This window comes from Arachis ipaensis, chromosome B05 (genome assembly GCF_000816755.2).
Source record: "Arachis ipaensis cultivar K30076 chromosome B05, Araip1.1, whole genome shotgun sequence".
Lineage (NCBI taxonomy): Eukaryota > Viridiplantae > Streptophyta > Magnoliopsida > Fabales > Fabaceae > Arachis > Arachis ipaensis.
In genome coordinates, this window is record NC_029789.2 from 135,231,241 (window position 1) to 135,246,978 (window position 15,738).

At 35.3% G+C, this 15,738-nt stretch overlaps 1 protein-coding gene across 1 annotated transcript; it reads left to right on the top strand.

The window, feature by feature from the left end:
* LOC107644312 (2-oxoisovalerate dehydrogenase subunit beta 1, mitochondrial) lies at positions 1-5,812 on the top strand (the record flags this gene model as incomplete). Its single annotated transcript, XM_016348152.1, is given in 13 exon segments — positions 1-73; positions 1,527-1,638; positions 1,894-1,929; positions 2,051-2,110; positions 2,184-2,241; positions 2,332-2,429; positions 3,062-3,151; positions 3,238-3,306; positions 3,420-3,506; positions 4,666-4,761; positions 4,942-5,019; positions 5,134-5,220; positions 5,477-5,812. Coding segments are annotated over 13 exon segments (980 nt in total), but the record flags the coding sequence as incomplete, so codon positions are not given.

Genomic DNA, 15,738 nt, shown 5'->3' on the forward strand with positions numbered 1-15,738 from the left:
AAGGTCTCAAATCATTGAACCTTTATTCTGCAATTAACCAAGCTCTCCACATTGCTTTGGACACTGATCCACGGTATGTGTCATCATTGTTATTGTTACTATTGTTGTTTTTATTGTTATGATTGACTTTTTAGAGAAAGTACATGGAACTAACTTTTAGGTAGTCAGCATTATTCAATTCGAGTGTTTAGGTTTATAAATTAAGATTTAGGGTCAAAAGGATTATAATTTAGGGTGTAGAATTTAAGAGAAACAAATTAATTTAAAAAAAAGCTGGCTGATGTTGGCTTAAAATAATTAGTTATGTAGCATTACTCAAAAATGTCCTTCGATATTTTGCAATTTTTTTTATGTGTATAATGTGCATTGAGTTGGCAGAGAGGGGAGTGGGAAATAATAACATTGTGTTGTAATAACTGAAATCATATTGAGAATTGTTCCATTATATTGGAGAAGTGATTATTAGGTACTAATAGGCTAATCCTATTGAATAGTTGAGATAACAAATAGTATTAGAAATTCTATGTTTCAACTCTCTTGTATAATAATACATTTATACATGATTTTGAGAATGAAATTGTTACTTATCTTAGTGTGTATTCAATGATGCTTAAGTTTTCCATAGAGAACTTTTTTATCAAGAACGTAGAAACTTTGTCCGCAACAACTTTGATTATAAGCTTTCTGCGCTAATGTAAAGTGGTAGAGCGATAGTAAACAATCGAAACCAAGAAAAAGTAAGAGAGAATGAAGATGGTTTTTGAGCTTCAATTATTTAGACATTGGCTCTTACCTTTAGGTTTGACTAACTAAATCTAACCATTGCTAATATGAAGCTTTGTATCCTACTATCCTTGTATACATACATAAAGAACAAGTATTATTATTAACAAGAGAAGGATAATACTAATTATGGAGCATAATATACCCCTCATTATAAAAGATTAGGATATACAAGAATACACAAGCAGCAGCATAGAAATGGAGCGAATTTCTCCAATCTCAATGCATCTTTGGGAAAAGATACTCTTCTAAACATTTTATACTCCTTAAAGATGTGAGTATTATGCTCTATCCAAATACCCTTACTGGTAGCAGAAATTGCAATTGCCATGAATTTTTTATTTTCTTCCTTCTCCCGAAACTGTTTAAACAAGAACTGATTTAAGTCTCTATGTTGTACCCAACACCCATCAAAGATGCTAAACAATGCATTCCATGAAAATGTAGCCTCTGGACAGTTTAAAAGCAAATATGACACTGATTAAGAATTCAATCCACTCATATCGCACACGTCTAGTAAATAACATGTGGCTTCCGACAGGCAATTGTTTTAAAAAAAATCATATGATTTTATTTCTTCTAGGATTAATTTGATCCCATTGTTGAATGAAATTGATATGTATTTCTTGTACACCTTTAAGTTCCTGTTTACATATCTTTAACTCTCACTGTGAAACGAAATTATTTTTTCGTATAGAATCAATATTATGTTCAACCTCATCTTCTCTTGCATTTGATTTCAGTTCTTATGTTTTCGGAGAAGATGTGAGCTTTGGTGGGGTCTTTCGTTGTACAACAGGATTAGCAGACAAATTTGGGAAGAAAAGGGTTTTCAATACTCCTTTATGTGAACAAGTATTTCTTTACTTCTTTGTTGCCTTTCCGTTTTCTCTTTTCTTGTTCTATTCCCATTCTCCCTCTAAATTTTTATGATTGGTTATGATTCTAAAATCTCACTAGACAGTTCTAGGAAGATGTGTTCAATTGAAGATCCAAAAATGATTCAGTGAACTTCTTTAGTTCTTTCTTGCTACGTATGTTTCTAATTGTTTGTAATTAGTATTCCTTTAGCACTCATTTAAAACAATTGTGCTGAAATGCTATTCATAGGGTATCGTTGGCTTTGGCATTGGTCTAGCGGCAATGGTGAGCCTCAGAGCTTAAAATGGTTTTACTTCCTAGTTTTGAACCAACAAATTTAGTTTTCCTTCTCCTTCTCTTTTTGATGTAACAATTGTTTAAACTCCTTTTATATTTTACATGGCAGGGCAATCGAGCCATAGCAGAAATTCAGTTTGCAGATTACATTTTTCCTGCTTTTGATCAGGCATTCTCCCCTCTCACGGCTAGTTTTAGTCAAAGCTACATTCGATAGGTAATTGATCAATTTTTATTTCCAGATTGTCAACGAAGCTGCTAAATTCAGATACCGAAGTGGGAATCAATTTAATTGTGGTGGTAAATTTCTTTTCCTGCTTTAACGTTTGAAGTTCTGGCTTATTTTTATTTTCACCTGTTGCATGAAAATCGTTTTACTCACTCCTATAGGTTTAACGATTAGAGCCCCTTATGGAGCTGTGGGCCATGGTGGGCATTACCATTCTCAATCCCCTGAGGCTTTTTTCTGTCATGTTCCTGGTATCAAAGTACGGTGCTTTCATACATTCATTTTTTGCTGATTAAACTTTTCTTCATTCTTGTTTAAAGGCCCTCTTCATGTGTAAGATGATCATCGGTTTAGACCAAGTGATAGTGAACATGCATGCCTAAATCTAGTCATCAAATTAAGACAGCTAAAAATAATGGAATTTAGAAAGCACCTGCATCTTACCTCCCAGATGAAGCGTGGCAGGATATCTCAAATTTTTTTGAAGTACCATTAATTTATTCAATGATATGCTTGTTGTTGTTTAGGCCTTGAGCATAAAACTGATTTCATTCAGGAGCATCTTAACCCCTGTGGTTGATAATATAAATCAGAGATGGTTTAAAATCCATTGACCAGTCACAAATGGTAATATGATTTATACTTGTTCCTTGTTTATGACATGTATTCTTACATCTTTGACGCAAAGTTACAATGGAATTTCTGCTACCATCAATAGGAAACCCATAAAATCCATTATCACCGATTTTGAACCTAAGTTACATACCTATTACATGCAGTTTACTTCCAAGAGTATACACAGATTTCATATAATTAATGATCTTATTGTAGAATACTGTTGTTTTATGGTTGGTACATTTTTACGAAATGTCTCGAGTGTTTCTTTTAAAGGTGGTCATCCCTCGAAGTCCCCGAGAAGCAAAAGGGCTATTGCTGTCTTGCATTCGAGATCCAAATCCTATTGTATTTTTTGAACCGAAGGTTGTGTTTTATCATGAGAATTATGTCTTCAGCTTCTTTATGGCATTTGACTTGTGAAAATTAAATCATTTGAATCTTGGTTTCAGTGGCTATATCGTTTGGCTGTTGAAGAAGTACCAGAGGATGATTACATGTTGCCACTATCCGAGGCAGAGGTACAACACAAGTCGCATTAAATTCATGAAATGAAGTTAGAAGTTCGTCATAACTACAGAATGATAATTCTGTGAAACATTTAGTCTGATAATTTTTTTTAACATATATTCAGGTGGTTCGGCAGGGAAGTGATATTACACTTGTTGGATGGGGAGCTCAATTATCTGTAATGGAACAAGCCTGTCTAAATGCTGAAAAAGTAAGTTGCATCGGCGCAAAAATAGGTTACAACATACATTCTGCATCACACAATAATTCTCCATGGTTTACAGTATGTTGGGCAAGTTGTTGTTGAAGAATTATACTTGGTTTTTGGAATCAATCATTTTTTTCCAGAAAGGGAAAACAAATTGAATTTGGGGTTGGGATATTTGATCATACGGTTGGTTGAGTTACATGTGGAAGAAAACATTTTTTTTTAGAATTCTAATGTCAGAGGGAAGCTGATTCTGTTTCCATGATTGACAAAAGAAATTAACAGAGACTAGAATTGGAAACCGTGGTCAAATAGTACAGACATGAAACTAATATATCACATCTATTTTATGTCAAAAATGCTATGTTCACACCAAAAATCAGTTACCAAATTATCCATTATGTATGTATTTATGTATAAATACATGCGTAGTTTAACTCGTGTATTTTGTATTTTAATATATATTCTATACAAATAATTCATTTAGTGGCTGATTTTTTGTCAAGACCTAGTATGGTTGATTTTATATGTGCTAGTATATCAATAGGCAGTACTTTTTTTATTTATTATGTGTAATAGTAATAAAAATGGAATTACCCAATATGACAAGTTGTTTATAACTTAATTAAGAAGCTTACAGATGCAGAACAATATGCCATGCAAGTGCTTCATAACTTATTTAGTATTAAATAAACTCAGATATGATTACTGTCAAAAGAATTTATTAATTACAACTCAAACATGAGAATATTGTTGGTATTTAATTCATATATAATAGGAAAAAATAGGCAACAAAATGATAAGCACATATTTTCATGTCGTGTCAATGTACATATGTCTAAGTGAAACTGTAGTTGAGCAGTATGTCAATTTGGGTTGTTGGTATTTAATTTTCATATATAAAACTATTTAGAGCATCCCATCTGTAGATTCTTCTTGTTATTTTCCAGTGGAAAATTCGGTAGTTGAAACTCTCTTAAATTTACTTACCGTTGGGGAAAAAATAATCATAATATGAGAAAAATACTGAAAATCACAATTTGCTTGTCTATCATAAAATATAATCATAATATGAGAAAAATACTGAAAATCACAATTTGCTTGTCTATCATAAAATATTACTTGTTTCTTAAAATTTTCAAGTAATTGTGACATTTTACAGGAAGGAATTTCTTGTGAACTGATAGATCTAAAGACATTAATACCTTGGGATAAGGAAACAGTGGAGGCCTCAGTTAACAAGACAGGAAGGCTACTTGTGAGTAAATTAATTTCAACGGTCAAAGAACGGGTGTATCCGGATTTATAGATGTCTCCAAATACATTGATTAATTATATTTAGATGCATTGATTTATAACTTTATCAAAAAAAGTCAAAATGACCATCAATGTGGAATGGAGGGAGTGTCTTACATGATGCTTTCAATGGGATGTATAGATTAGTCATGAAGCTCCGGTAACTGGAGGTTTTGGTGCTGAAATCTCCGCTTCTATTGTTGAACGCTGCTTCTCGAGGGTATGCTTCAGCCAAATTATTGTTGTAGAGTATATGAAATTGCATTCATACTTAACCATATTCAACAATATCGGTACGAATTCCTAACCGTCTCTTTCGTTATTTGTGGTATAGTTAGAAGCCCCTGTAGCGAGAATCTGCGGTCTAGACACCCCTTTTCCTTTGGTGTTTGAGCCCTTCTACATGCCAACCAAGAATAAGGTAACTTGTCTGTTCGCCTTAATTTTCTTTACAATCATGATAGGTGTACACAAAAAATCAGTTACCAATATATAATGCATATTGAAATATAAAATACAAATTAAAAATGAGTTAAACAAACACGTATTTATATACATGATGACTGATTTAATAGTTGATTTTTGGTGTACACATAACATTTTTGTTTTCCTTATAGGGTAAATTACACTAGCATCCTTGAGATTCCATAACAAGTTCTGCCACTTATTTTATGCAGATATTGGATGCTATTAAATCAACCGTTGGCTACTGATGAGCTTAATCACAATCTTTCAACCATCTATGTGATCTTGAATTCATATGATCATGTTTGGGACGAGATGGATTCGTATAACGCATTGCAGACCATGGAATCTGCGGATTAAATTAACCATGCCCTTCTCCAAATGTAAAACATTTTTTAAAAAATAATAATAATAAAGGAAAGAATGAATGAAACTTGAAAATAACCATACATTCGCATATTAGGCCCATCCTTGTAATTCTATATATAATAGGAATATATCACATGAAATATTTAAATGAGAATGTGAGAATGAGTTAATAGTCAAAATCGTTCTTGAAAGATACTTCGATCTTCATATTAGTCCTCGAAAGATGACGGATATGACCACGTTCGTTCTTCCGTCATTTCCTTCGCTGAGCTGGCTAACGTTGGGTGACGTGTTCCGTTAACTGCCCGGGTGGACGGCGCCTACGTGTACGTTGGGGTTGCTGACAAGGTAAGTACGTTAAAACAATTCAAATCAGTCCCTTGGATGATGAACCTTAATCCTAAATTTATTGATAAATAAGTCGCGGTCAAGAATCATATGGCCACATAGTTGGGTAGAACTTGGAATTGTTGGGTTGCTGGGAGGATGGAGACGAAAAATGGAGGTCAGTGGTGGTGTGTCTTTTCGGTTGCACGACAGTAACAGTTCCAATGCTTCAATGCGAATGAGGAGGAAGACTCATGAGGAATCATGTTTCTGCGGGTTGAAGGCTGTGATAAAAAATCTGGGACAGCAGAGAACCCAGATAGATTATTCTATGCATGTCCAAGGTACTGGGTGAGTGGTGTTGAAAAAGTTGAAGGTTTTCCATCTTGTTCTGTGTTATTGGGTGTTTTTCATTGTTTTCTTTTCTGATTAATCAATTTGCAGAAGGGTAGTAACTGTAATTATTTTAAGTGAGTTGATGATAATGACTATCGAGCAGTGGTTGAAGGTGGTGCAAAGGAAAATTCTAGAACTGAATTGCAGGTTGAAAGTGACTATGATGAATGGAGGGTGAAGGTGGCATGGAGATTGGGTAGCTTAGAAGCTGAAGTTAGATATTTGAAATTGCTAATAATTTTCATGTTTGTGATAGTTGTAATTAATGTGATCCTTTGTTGTTTGATATGTACTTCCAAGTAAACACAATTCTGTTGAAATGTAACAGTGTATCGAGTTGGATGGATTGAATGAGAATAGATGTTTGATTAGTGCTGTTTAAGATTAACTCCAAACTCTCAATTACTGGCATTCTGGAATATTGCAAATTAATCAATATCACTGTTGCTATAAGATTAAGCCATAAACAGGATAAGTAATCAAAGTAAGTAGTCATAACATTGTGCTGCCATTCAAGGCTAATTGTCACATTGTCTGAAAGATAAGTACCACAACAAATTCATAAGGTATCCAATCCTAAAAATGAAGGCTACACCAAATGAAAAGGGCAGATACAACTTTCAGATTACATATAACCACAATGTTTAATATGGTACTTCATTTGCCCTATACAAAAAAACTAAAGCAGCCCCATACATTGCTTTCTAATCAATGTTGTTTATCATTCTTCCTTGGGTGCTTGAAGCCTGGAGTAGGCACAAAAGTCATAAAGTTGGCCAGCTTCTTAGCAGTTGCAGAACTTGTCCCTTTGATGGTCTCAGCCAAGATAGCCACTAGTGCAACTGCAATAGGTTTAGGGGAGGATCTAGCTCTTGCTTTCGCTTTAATCACTTGTAATTTAGGTGGCCTAGCTACAACTTCATCCTACATAAGCCAATACCTAAAGCACTTGTTAGTTTATAAATTAAAGGTGATATTTTTCTTATGCTTGAGTAGTGATTATATAACCTGTTGTGTAACTTGGGTTGGTAGAATGCTTTCAGATTAGCTGATGTCAATCGTTGTAGGGGGTTGGATGGGTGCTAGAAGTGAAGGCAATGGTGCTATTGCTTCTGGAGCATTATCATGTTCTATAGGGATAGTATTCACTTTAGGGTCAGCTCCATCTGCAGCAGGAGCAACAACTGCCAGTTGCAGCTGCATCTGCCTGGCATTTTCCTCAGCATCCAAGGCTTTCTTCTTTGCACAGCCTCTTTTGTTGTGGCCAACCTCACCACAGTACATGCATCTGATTGGGTTGTACTTTTTTTTCATCTTTGTCTTTGACCCAGTTGGCTGTTCATCCTTCTCTCTTCTTTTTTTTTGTCGGTCTTCCAGGTTTGGGTTTAAATGTGGGTGGGACTGGATCAGGATGTGGTGTTTTTTTCCATAAATCCTGTCTTTTTACCGGATTGACATTGAAACAGTAAGTCCTCCTATACGCTTCCATCTTCAACCAGTCATGACAGTACTCTTCAGCCTTTTTGTCATTCTTATCCTATATGGATGATATTGCATGCATACACGGCATATCTTTTCAAAAAAAATTAAATTATTAATTAAAATGTGTAACACAACTGAAGATAACTTATCTAAGTGTTGAAATTGTTACCTGTGAGTTGCCAAAACCTACAAGTGCATGTGCGCTTTCCCAGGTCAACAACCATATTAGTTGGCCAGCCATGCACTTCGTACAACTCTTCTTTTTCATCACCACACCACTGAAGATCCCAATGGCTAGACAAGGTTGTCATTGCTTCAAGTCTAATTTGCTGAACAGGGGCATAATTCCTTGATAGTTCTGTAACTTCTTCTTATTGTCAATCATGCTCTTCATGATGATCCTTCTCACTTCCTCAGCTAAGGTCAGGATGGACTTGCTCCTTTTGTGCTTGATTTTGGCATTGAATAACTCACATGCGTTGTTGCATATATTATCCACCTTCGGAACCTCACTGAAATGCGCCTTAGTCCATGCATCTTTCGGCCATTTGTCAAGATACTCCCAAGCTTTCTCATTTATCAACTTAACTCTGTTCATGTTTCTATTAAACTCATTTGTTGTCCTCGACCTTGCACATTCCCACACCAAATCTTTTAACACACAGCTTGACCACTACTTTGAGAAATTACGCCATAAATGCCATACGCAGAATCAATGATGGACCCTTGGACCACACCAAATCTTTTAACACACAGCTTGACCACTACTTTGAGAAATTACGCCATAAATGCCATACGTAGAATCAATGATGGACCCTTGGAAACACCTCCTGAACAGCAGGGATTAAACCCTGCAGAGAAGACAACACACGAAAAGATACTTAATCAAGTTAGTCCCTTAAAGAATTTCATTAAATCAAAATAGTCCCTCAAATACTTTTCATTAAATCAAATCGATACTTAGAACGTATTATCGTATATCAATATCATCCTTACCTTCTGCATATCTGAGATGAAGCACCATTTGTTCTCCCTGTAGTCTCCCAAATTCTTGTGCAGTAGCTCCAGGAACCACTGCCAATTATCCTTATTTTCCACACTGACAATAGCATAAGCAATCACAAAGATGTGATTGTTAGCATTTTGTCCACATGCTGTGAGGATTTGACCCCATGCAATGTCTTCAGAAACGTTCCACCCAGTCCTATCAAAGGTCTACAATCTTCCTTAAACCCCCTTTTACAAGCATCAAGACAGACATAGAATCGTTCAAATAGGGGTGGACTCTCGGGCATGGGGATGACACCAACTTGTATTGTAGATCCGGGGTTGTTAGTCAGTAATTCATTAGCATAGTCCCATACTAACCCGTACTGTGCTATTTCATCAGCCTCTACAATCTTTCTAGCAGCTTTTAAGGCTCTAGTAATACATGTGCTATTCAAATACACATTACACTTTCTTACAAACCAGTCATAAACCTCTCGGTGCTTCATAGTGGGATGTTTCCTAAGCTTAGGTACTAATTTACTAAGTGTCCAGGTTTGGGTGTCTACTCTATTCTTCCTCCTTCTTGGACAGGTGTGACTATCAACTAGAGTTTTAATTTGCCAAGACCCGTCTTGTTTGTTACATGCACAATATACAACTCATGAACAATCTTCAGTCTTACAAACAACTCTAACTCTAACTTTATCATTCTTTACGAATGAAATATTTCTACCCCACTGAATTGTGTAATCCCTTGTAGCTTGCATAAATTCAGCCTTTGACTTAAATATCATACTAACCTCAAATTTCAATAGCCCAAACTTAGTTTTCTCATTAAATTGAGGGTATACCGTTGGTGATTCCTCATCAGAGTCCAACTGTTTACCAGAATCTTCTGAATGCCATGAGTCAGCATCTGAGTCACCTTCAAGGTCATCATCATCCTCATTTAAATCTGTCAAGAAAAAGTTCAACACATAAGATAACCTAATTAGTTGCCAAATAAATTAATTAACCAATAACCCTAAGGAAGTAAACATACCAGAGTCAGAGCTTTGTTTATCTTCAGAACCCTCATAGCTAGAGTCATCAGTTTCTATTTCTTTGTCCCCTAATATGGTCTTAGGAGGCCTAGGCTTCTCTCTGACCTCAGATTTGATGTCCTTTCTTGCACCACCTTTCCTATTGTCAGTCTCACTATCACTGTCACTGCTATACAGATTGTCTCCTACAATTTTAGGAGGCCTATACAATTCATCTTCAGTACTCTCATATGAGTCATGAAAGTCACTGTCTTCTTCTTAGATGGGAGCTTGTTTGACATGTCTTCCAAATTTGATCAGTCTGCAACCACTGCCACCATCTTTGTTCTTATTACTATTATCTTGTGAGTTCTTGACTATTTGAGATGGTATATTGGATTGAGGTGGAATTGTATTGCCCTAACGGGTGACCCTCTTGGGCTGAGGGTGGGGTTTGATGGGCTGCGAAGGAGTCTTCATGGGTTGAGTTGTAGCTTGGCTGGGCTTATGGGCTGGTTTAGTGGGCTGAGAATTGGGCTTCATGGCTGGTTTCTTGGGCTGAGAGTTGGGCTTCATAGATGGTTTGTTGGGCTGAGAACTGGGCTGTGAAATTGGCTTAGTGGGCTAAGGGGTTTGTTTGTTGGACTCAGGGTGATTAGTAGTGGGCATCTTGACAGGTTCAGAATGGCACTTCTTAGCTTGGGAAGAGTTCTTCTGCTTGCTACTTTCTGCTTCCACATTGACAACATCCTCAACCATGTTTTCTATAATACATGGCTATGAAATACAGTGCTCAAGGTAAACATTGATCACATGTTGGTTTCTCCTACAATCATTACACATTGCAACCAAATCTCCATCTGTGACTAAGCTTCTCAACCTAGATGAGAGGGGTACTCTAGGAGCTTTCTACCAACAGTTTCCAGCTTCAATGTATCCCAACTCCTTATAGTAGCCCCTTACAAAGAACACATCAAGTGTGTCTCCATCAACACCTATCAAGACTTCCGTATTATCGGGTTCATATATCATGTCTCCATCAATAGAGTTTTTAAACATTCCACCATGGTGAAACACAAAAGTCATGGGAGGACCCTCCATCTATAATAACAGAGACGAAAATCCCATTAACAAACATAGGAAAACATACCAAAACATACCCTAAATCCAAAATGGACATGCAACAAACGAATAGAACCATCTCTAAAATGAAACACCCCTACCTAACAAATCATCACAATGCCAGTAACAGCAAAGCATTCTAACCCACTCATATCATATAAGAACAGTCATACAAACCCTTAGTCACCCCAAATCCTACCCAGAATCAGATGAATCCATGAGTCACACCACTATGAAGACATCACGCCACAGAATAACTCAAAAAACAAGAAAAAAGTTTCATCCTTACCTATAACCGTCGCGATGGCTTCCTCCACTATCAATGTTGCTCTAGGAGATGATCACCTCTGTATTCAGTACCGATACCTCTTCTGTTTTAATTGTCTTCCAACACAGACGAAGGTTGATGGCGTGGTTCAAATATTGGGTCAAAGACTTAGGGCATAGCTTGAGGGAGACGATACGTTTTGGAGTGAAACAGAGTGAGATGCTTGTTAACAGAGGGGGTGATGTTTTGCAATGTTTTGAATCTCTCCTGGACACTAAACGACATTGCATCAAGACCTGGAGGCCATTGAATCAAAATGGCGTCGTTTTGTTACTGTGCCACGCGGGCAGTTAACGGAACACGTCACTCAACGTTAGCCAGCTCAGCGAAGGAGATGACGGAAGGACGAACGTGGTCATGTCCGTCATCTTTCGGGGACAATTTTGATTAACTTTATCTTTCAGGGACTAATATGAAGATCGATGTATCTTTCAAGGACGATTTTGACTATTAACTCATGTGAAATACATGCTAAGCCAATTGAATTAAATTAAATGGCCACTTTAAACACTTTAAACAACTCTTGTGACATTTTTCGTCTCTTTCCTCCACCCTCTTCTTGGCCACCGTGTGCCAGAAATAGTAACTCTTTTTTTCAACTTCTGCCTTTCCTACTTCATTGATGTTGGCGCTGCTCATATGTCTCAATTGTTAAAGTTGTCGTGCCCGTTCTTAATATAGGTTTTTACAGGACTATCCAATTAATTTTGTGTTTAAATGTTGATTCAAGTACTGAGTTTGAAAATTATTTATTCTTCTTGACGTGACAAAGATAATTGCGTTCAAACTTTTTTTCTATTTGTGTATGTCTATAGCTTATTTCCTATTTCTTGATTTCATGTGACTTTGGGATGGTTTAGAATTAATATTTTACCACTTTATCCTTGAATCAATGTAGGTGTTTTTCATTGTTGGTATAGAACTATTGTTTTAGCCTTTTTTTCTTTTAAGAGAAACACTTGGCAGTAGTAATTTTTAGTATTTTTGGTCATCATTTAACCAACACAAATACTAAATTATTTTTAACAAATAAATTTTATTAATTCATGTATGCAAATTTTGAAAAACTTGAGTGTAAACTATATTGATTCATATGTGCAAAACATTTGTAAATATAGGTGCAAATTATTGCTGGTCAAATATTGGCAAAAAAAGATAATATTTGTTCGTCATGTTACATTACTTTTTTTTAATTGAATGGTGAGTGATCGTGGGATTACCCGCTATATGAAGAGGCTAACAAGGACCTTTCATATATTTAACAAATATAAATATTATTATTACGTATAATATATATTATTATTATAAAATATAAACTAAAATTCGAGTATGGTCACGAGTTTATCCAAGTTCAAACTTACTATTCTTAATTTTAGGTTTTAACCTCACCTTATAAGATCATGAATGTAGCCTATCAAACAGTTAAGACTCAAGTCTGAATTAGTTCACAAGCTGACTTTACTCGTTTCTGGTATATCCTCTTTGTAGTTCAATCCTCTTCGCACCAAATCTATATATTTTGAGTCAGGTTGACATTCCGCTCCAATCAAGTTGAAGTAGGTTGGATATCCACAGATAATGCAAAAAATCTTACGGTTAAACCCTTAAATAAAAGAAAAAAAATTAAAATTAAAATATTGATGTATTATGTAAAGTTGAGCTTGTAACTGAGGTTGCCAACTTGTTTGGTAAAATGATTGAAAGGAGTACTTCTCCTGATGTTAATTATAGTTCTTTAATTCATGGTTTCTTCTGTTTGAGTCAACTAGAAAAAGCTAGCTACTCGATTGTTTGATGAAATGATACAAACAAACATTAAGCCAGACTTATATACCTTCAACATATTAATCGACGATTTTTTGTAAAGAAGGAAGAACGATTGAAGCCCAAAATTTGTTTAGTAGGATGTTGGATACATGCCATAATCAATTGAATGTTGTTACGTACAGTGCTTTGATAGATGGATACTTGAGGAGAAATGATGTGAAATGATGTGAATTAGGCAAGAGTGTTATTTGATGATATGATGAGAACAGGTTTGAGACCAAATATTCAAAGTTATAGCATCATGATTAATGGAAATTATAAGAATAAATTAATAGATGAAGCTTACACACTCTTTGTTGAGATGCGCCAAAAAGGTTTAGTTCCTGATAATATAACTTAGAATTATCTTATTCATGGCTTATGCAAATCAGGGAGAATATCATCGGTTCAAGATCTTCTTGATGAGATGCAAGGCACTGGTCATCACCCTATCTGATCACTTACAATACATTGTTGGATTGTTTATGCAAAACCCAACATCTTGATGAGGCAATTGCATTGTTTGGGAAAGTTATTGAAAGAGGGATCACTCCAGATGTGTACACATGTGCAATATTCTTCTTTGTAGATTGTGCAAATGTGGAAGACTAAACACAGCAAAAGAGTATTTTCAGCAGTTTCTAATAAAAAACTATCGTCTGCAAGTTAGGACTTATAATGTTATGATCATCGGACTTTGTAAAGAAGGTTTATTGGACGAAGCGATAACTTTACTCTCGAAAATGGAAGGCAATGGTTACCTGCCTCCTGATTGTGTAAGCTATGAAACAATTATGACTTAATATTCAATTTGGTCTCTAAACTTCGAGAGTTTTAATTTTATCTTTGAAGTTTTAATTGTCTTTATTTAATCTTCAAACTTTGCAAACGTGACTCACATTAATCCCTGAGACAACTTTCGGCACAAAAACATTACTGAAGCACGCTGACATGGACAACCGAATGCCATGTTAGAACTTGTAAAACGACACTGATGCGTGAGCATCTTTTCTTCATTTTCTGTTTATTTTAAGTTAGAATTTAATAAGTTTTAATTCTATTTTAGTGTTTAAAACCTCTTTGGATACTACTTCAAGTTGTTTTGGTATTTTAATTATTTCAGGTGAAGTCTGGATCAGTTTGGCAAAGTTCGTGTGTAAGAAAAGAGGACAATTGTGAATCTGCCAAGCTAGCGCTAAACGCGGACCTGAGCATTTAGCACTAGCAACTCAGCAATGTGGGGAAGGCTTCTATCCATTGGGACGCTAAACTGGCTTGGCGCCGGCATGCCAGAAATGAATGGAAGCTTTCTGCCTCCTAGGGCGCTAAATGCCAAGCCTGACGTTTAGCACCAACAATACGGATCACTCTTCACCCGAAGGAGCATCTTTAGTTGGTTTAGCTTTTAATTGTTGTATTTTCTTTTGTTTTAGTTATTTTTATTTACAAACAAAATCTTTTAGGTCTAGAATTTATTATTCTATTTTAGTTTCAAATCAAATTAGGTTAGATATAAAAAGGAAAAGATTTAGCCCTTCGGGCTCTCTTCTCTCCTGCGGACCTCATTCTACAGTTTACACTTTTTCAAACTTTTGTTTTCTCTCTGATCCATGAGCAACTAAACCTCCTCAGTTAAGGTTAGGAGCTCTGTTTATTGTATGGATTAATACTATTATTCTTTTATTTTAATTAATATATTGATTTCATTTTCAAGGATTTGTTTTCATTCTTCATCTTAAGGATTTGGGTAGATCAGAAGAATAATCCTTATTCTATTTGAGTTGTTGTAAACCTTGGAAAAGCAATTTACTTGGACAACAGCTTAAAAACAATTTCTCTTAAATCACTAATTATCTGGACTTAACGGGATATGTGACACATAATCCTCTTATATTTGGATAATTAGGATTTCTGTGGCTAATAAACCAGAATTGAACTTAACCCTTTAATTAGAAATCAAGTGACCGAGGAATTGGCAGTTGATTAGGTTAAAGGAGACTAATAAATTACTAAGGAATTAGGGTTTAGTCAATTACAGTTTGCCATGAATTGAATCTTGCATGATTAAAATAGTTGGTAAAAAATAGAGATTCGAAAAATAAACAACTCTGAAACCTTAACTATTCTCTCACACAATTTTCACACCAAGTTTACTGTTTGTCTTCTAATTCTCTGAATTTACTGTTAATGCAATTAAAATTACAAAATACTCTTTTCTGCTTGCCTGACTAAACCAATCACCCAATCATTGTTGTTTGGTTCATCAATTCTCGTGGGATCGACCCTCACTCACCTGATGTATTACTTGGTACGACCCGGTGCACTTGCCGGTTAGTTTGTGGACATTCGAATTCTGCACCAAATTTTTGGCGCCGTTGCTTGAGATTGACTGTGATTGACAACTACCAGTTGTTTGATTACTTAGATCAGGTGTTTTATTTTAATTTTGTTTTATTTATTTCTTTAAATTTTTTTAATTTAGCTTAATTTATTTTTTCTTAATTTCCAAAATTAAGTTTAGTGTTCCCTTAGTAATTTTTATTTAATAATTTTTGAAATTTTTGTTTACTTTTCTCTATTTGATTTTCAAATTGGTTAGTCTGTTTTTCTTATTTATTTTCAAAAATTTTGG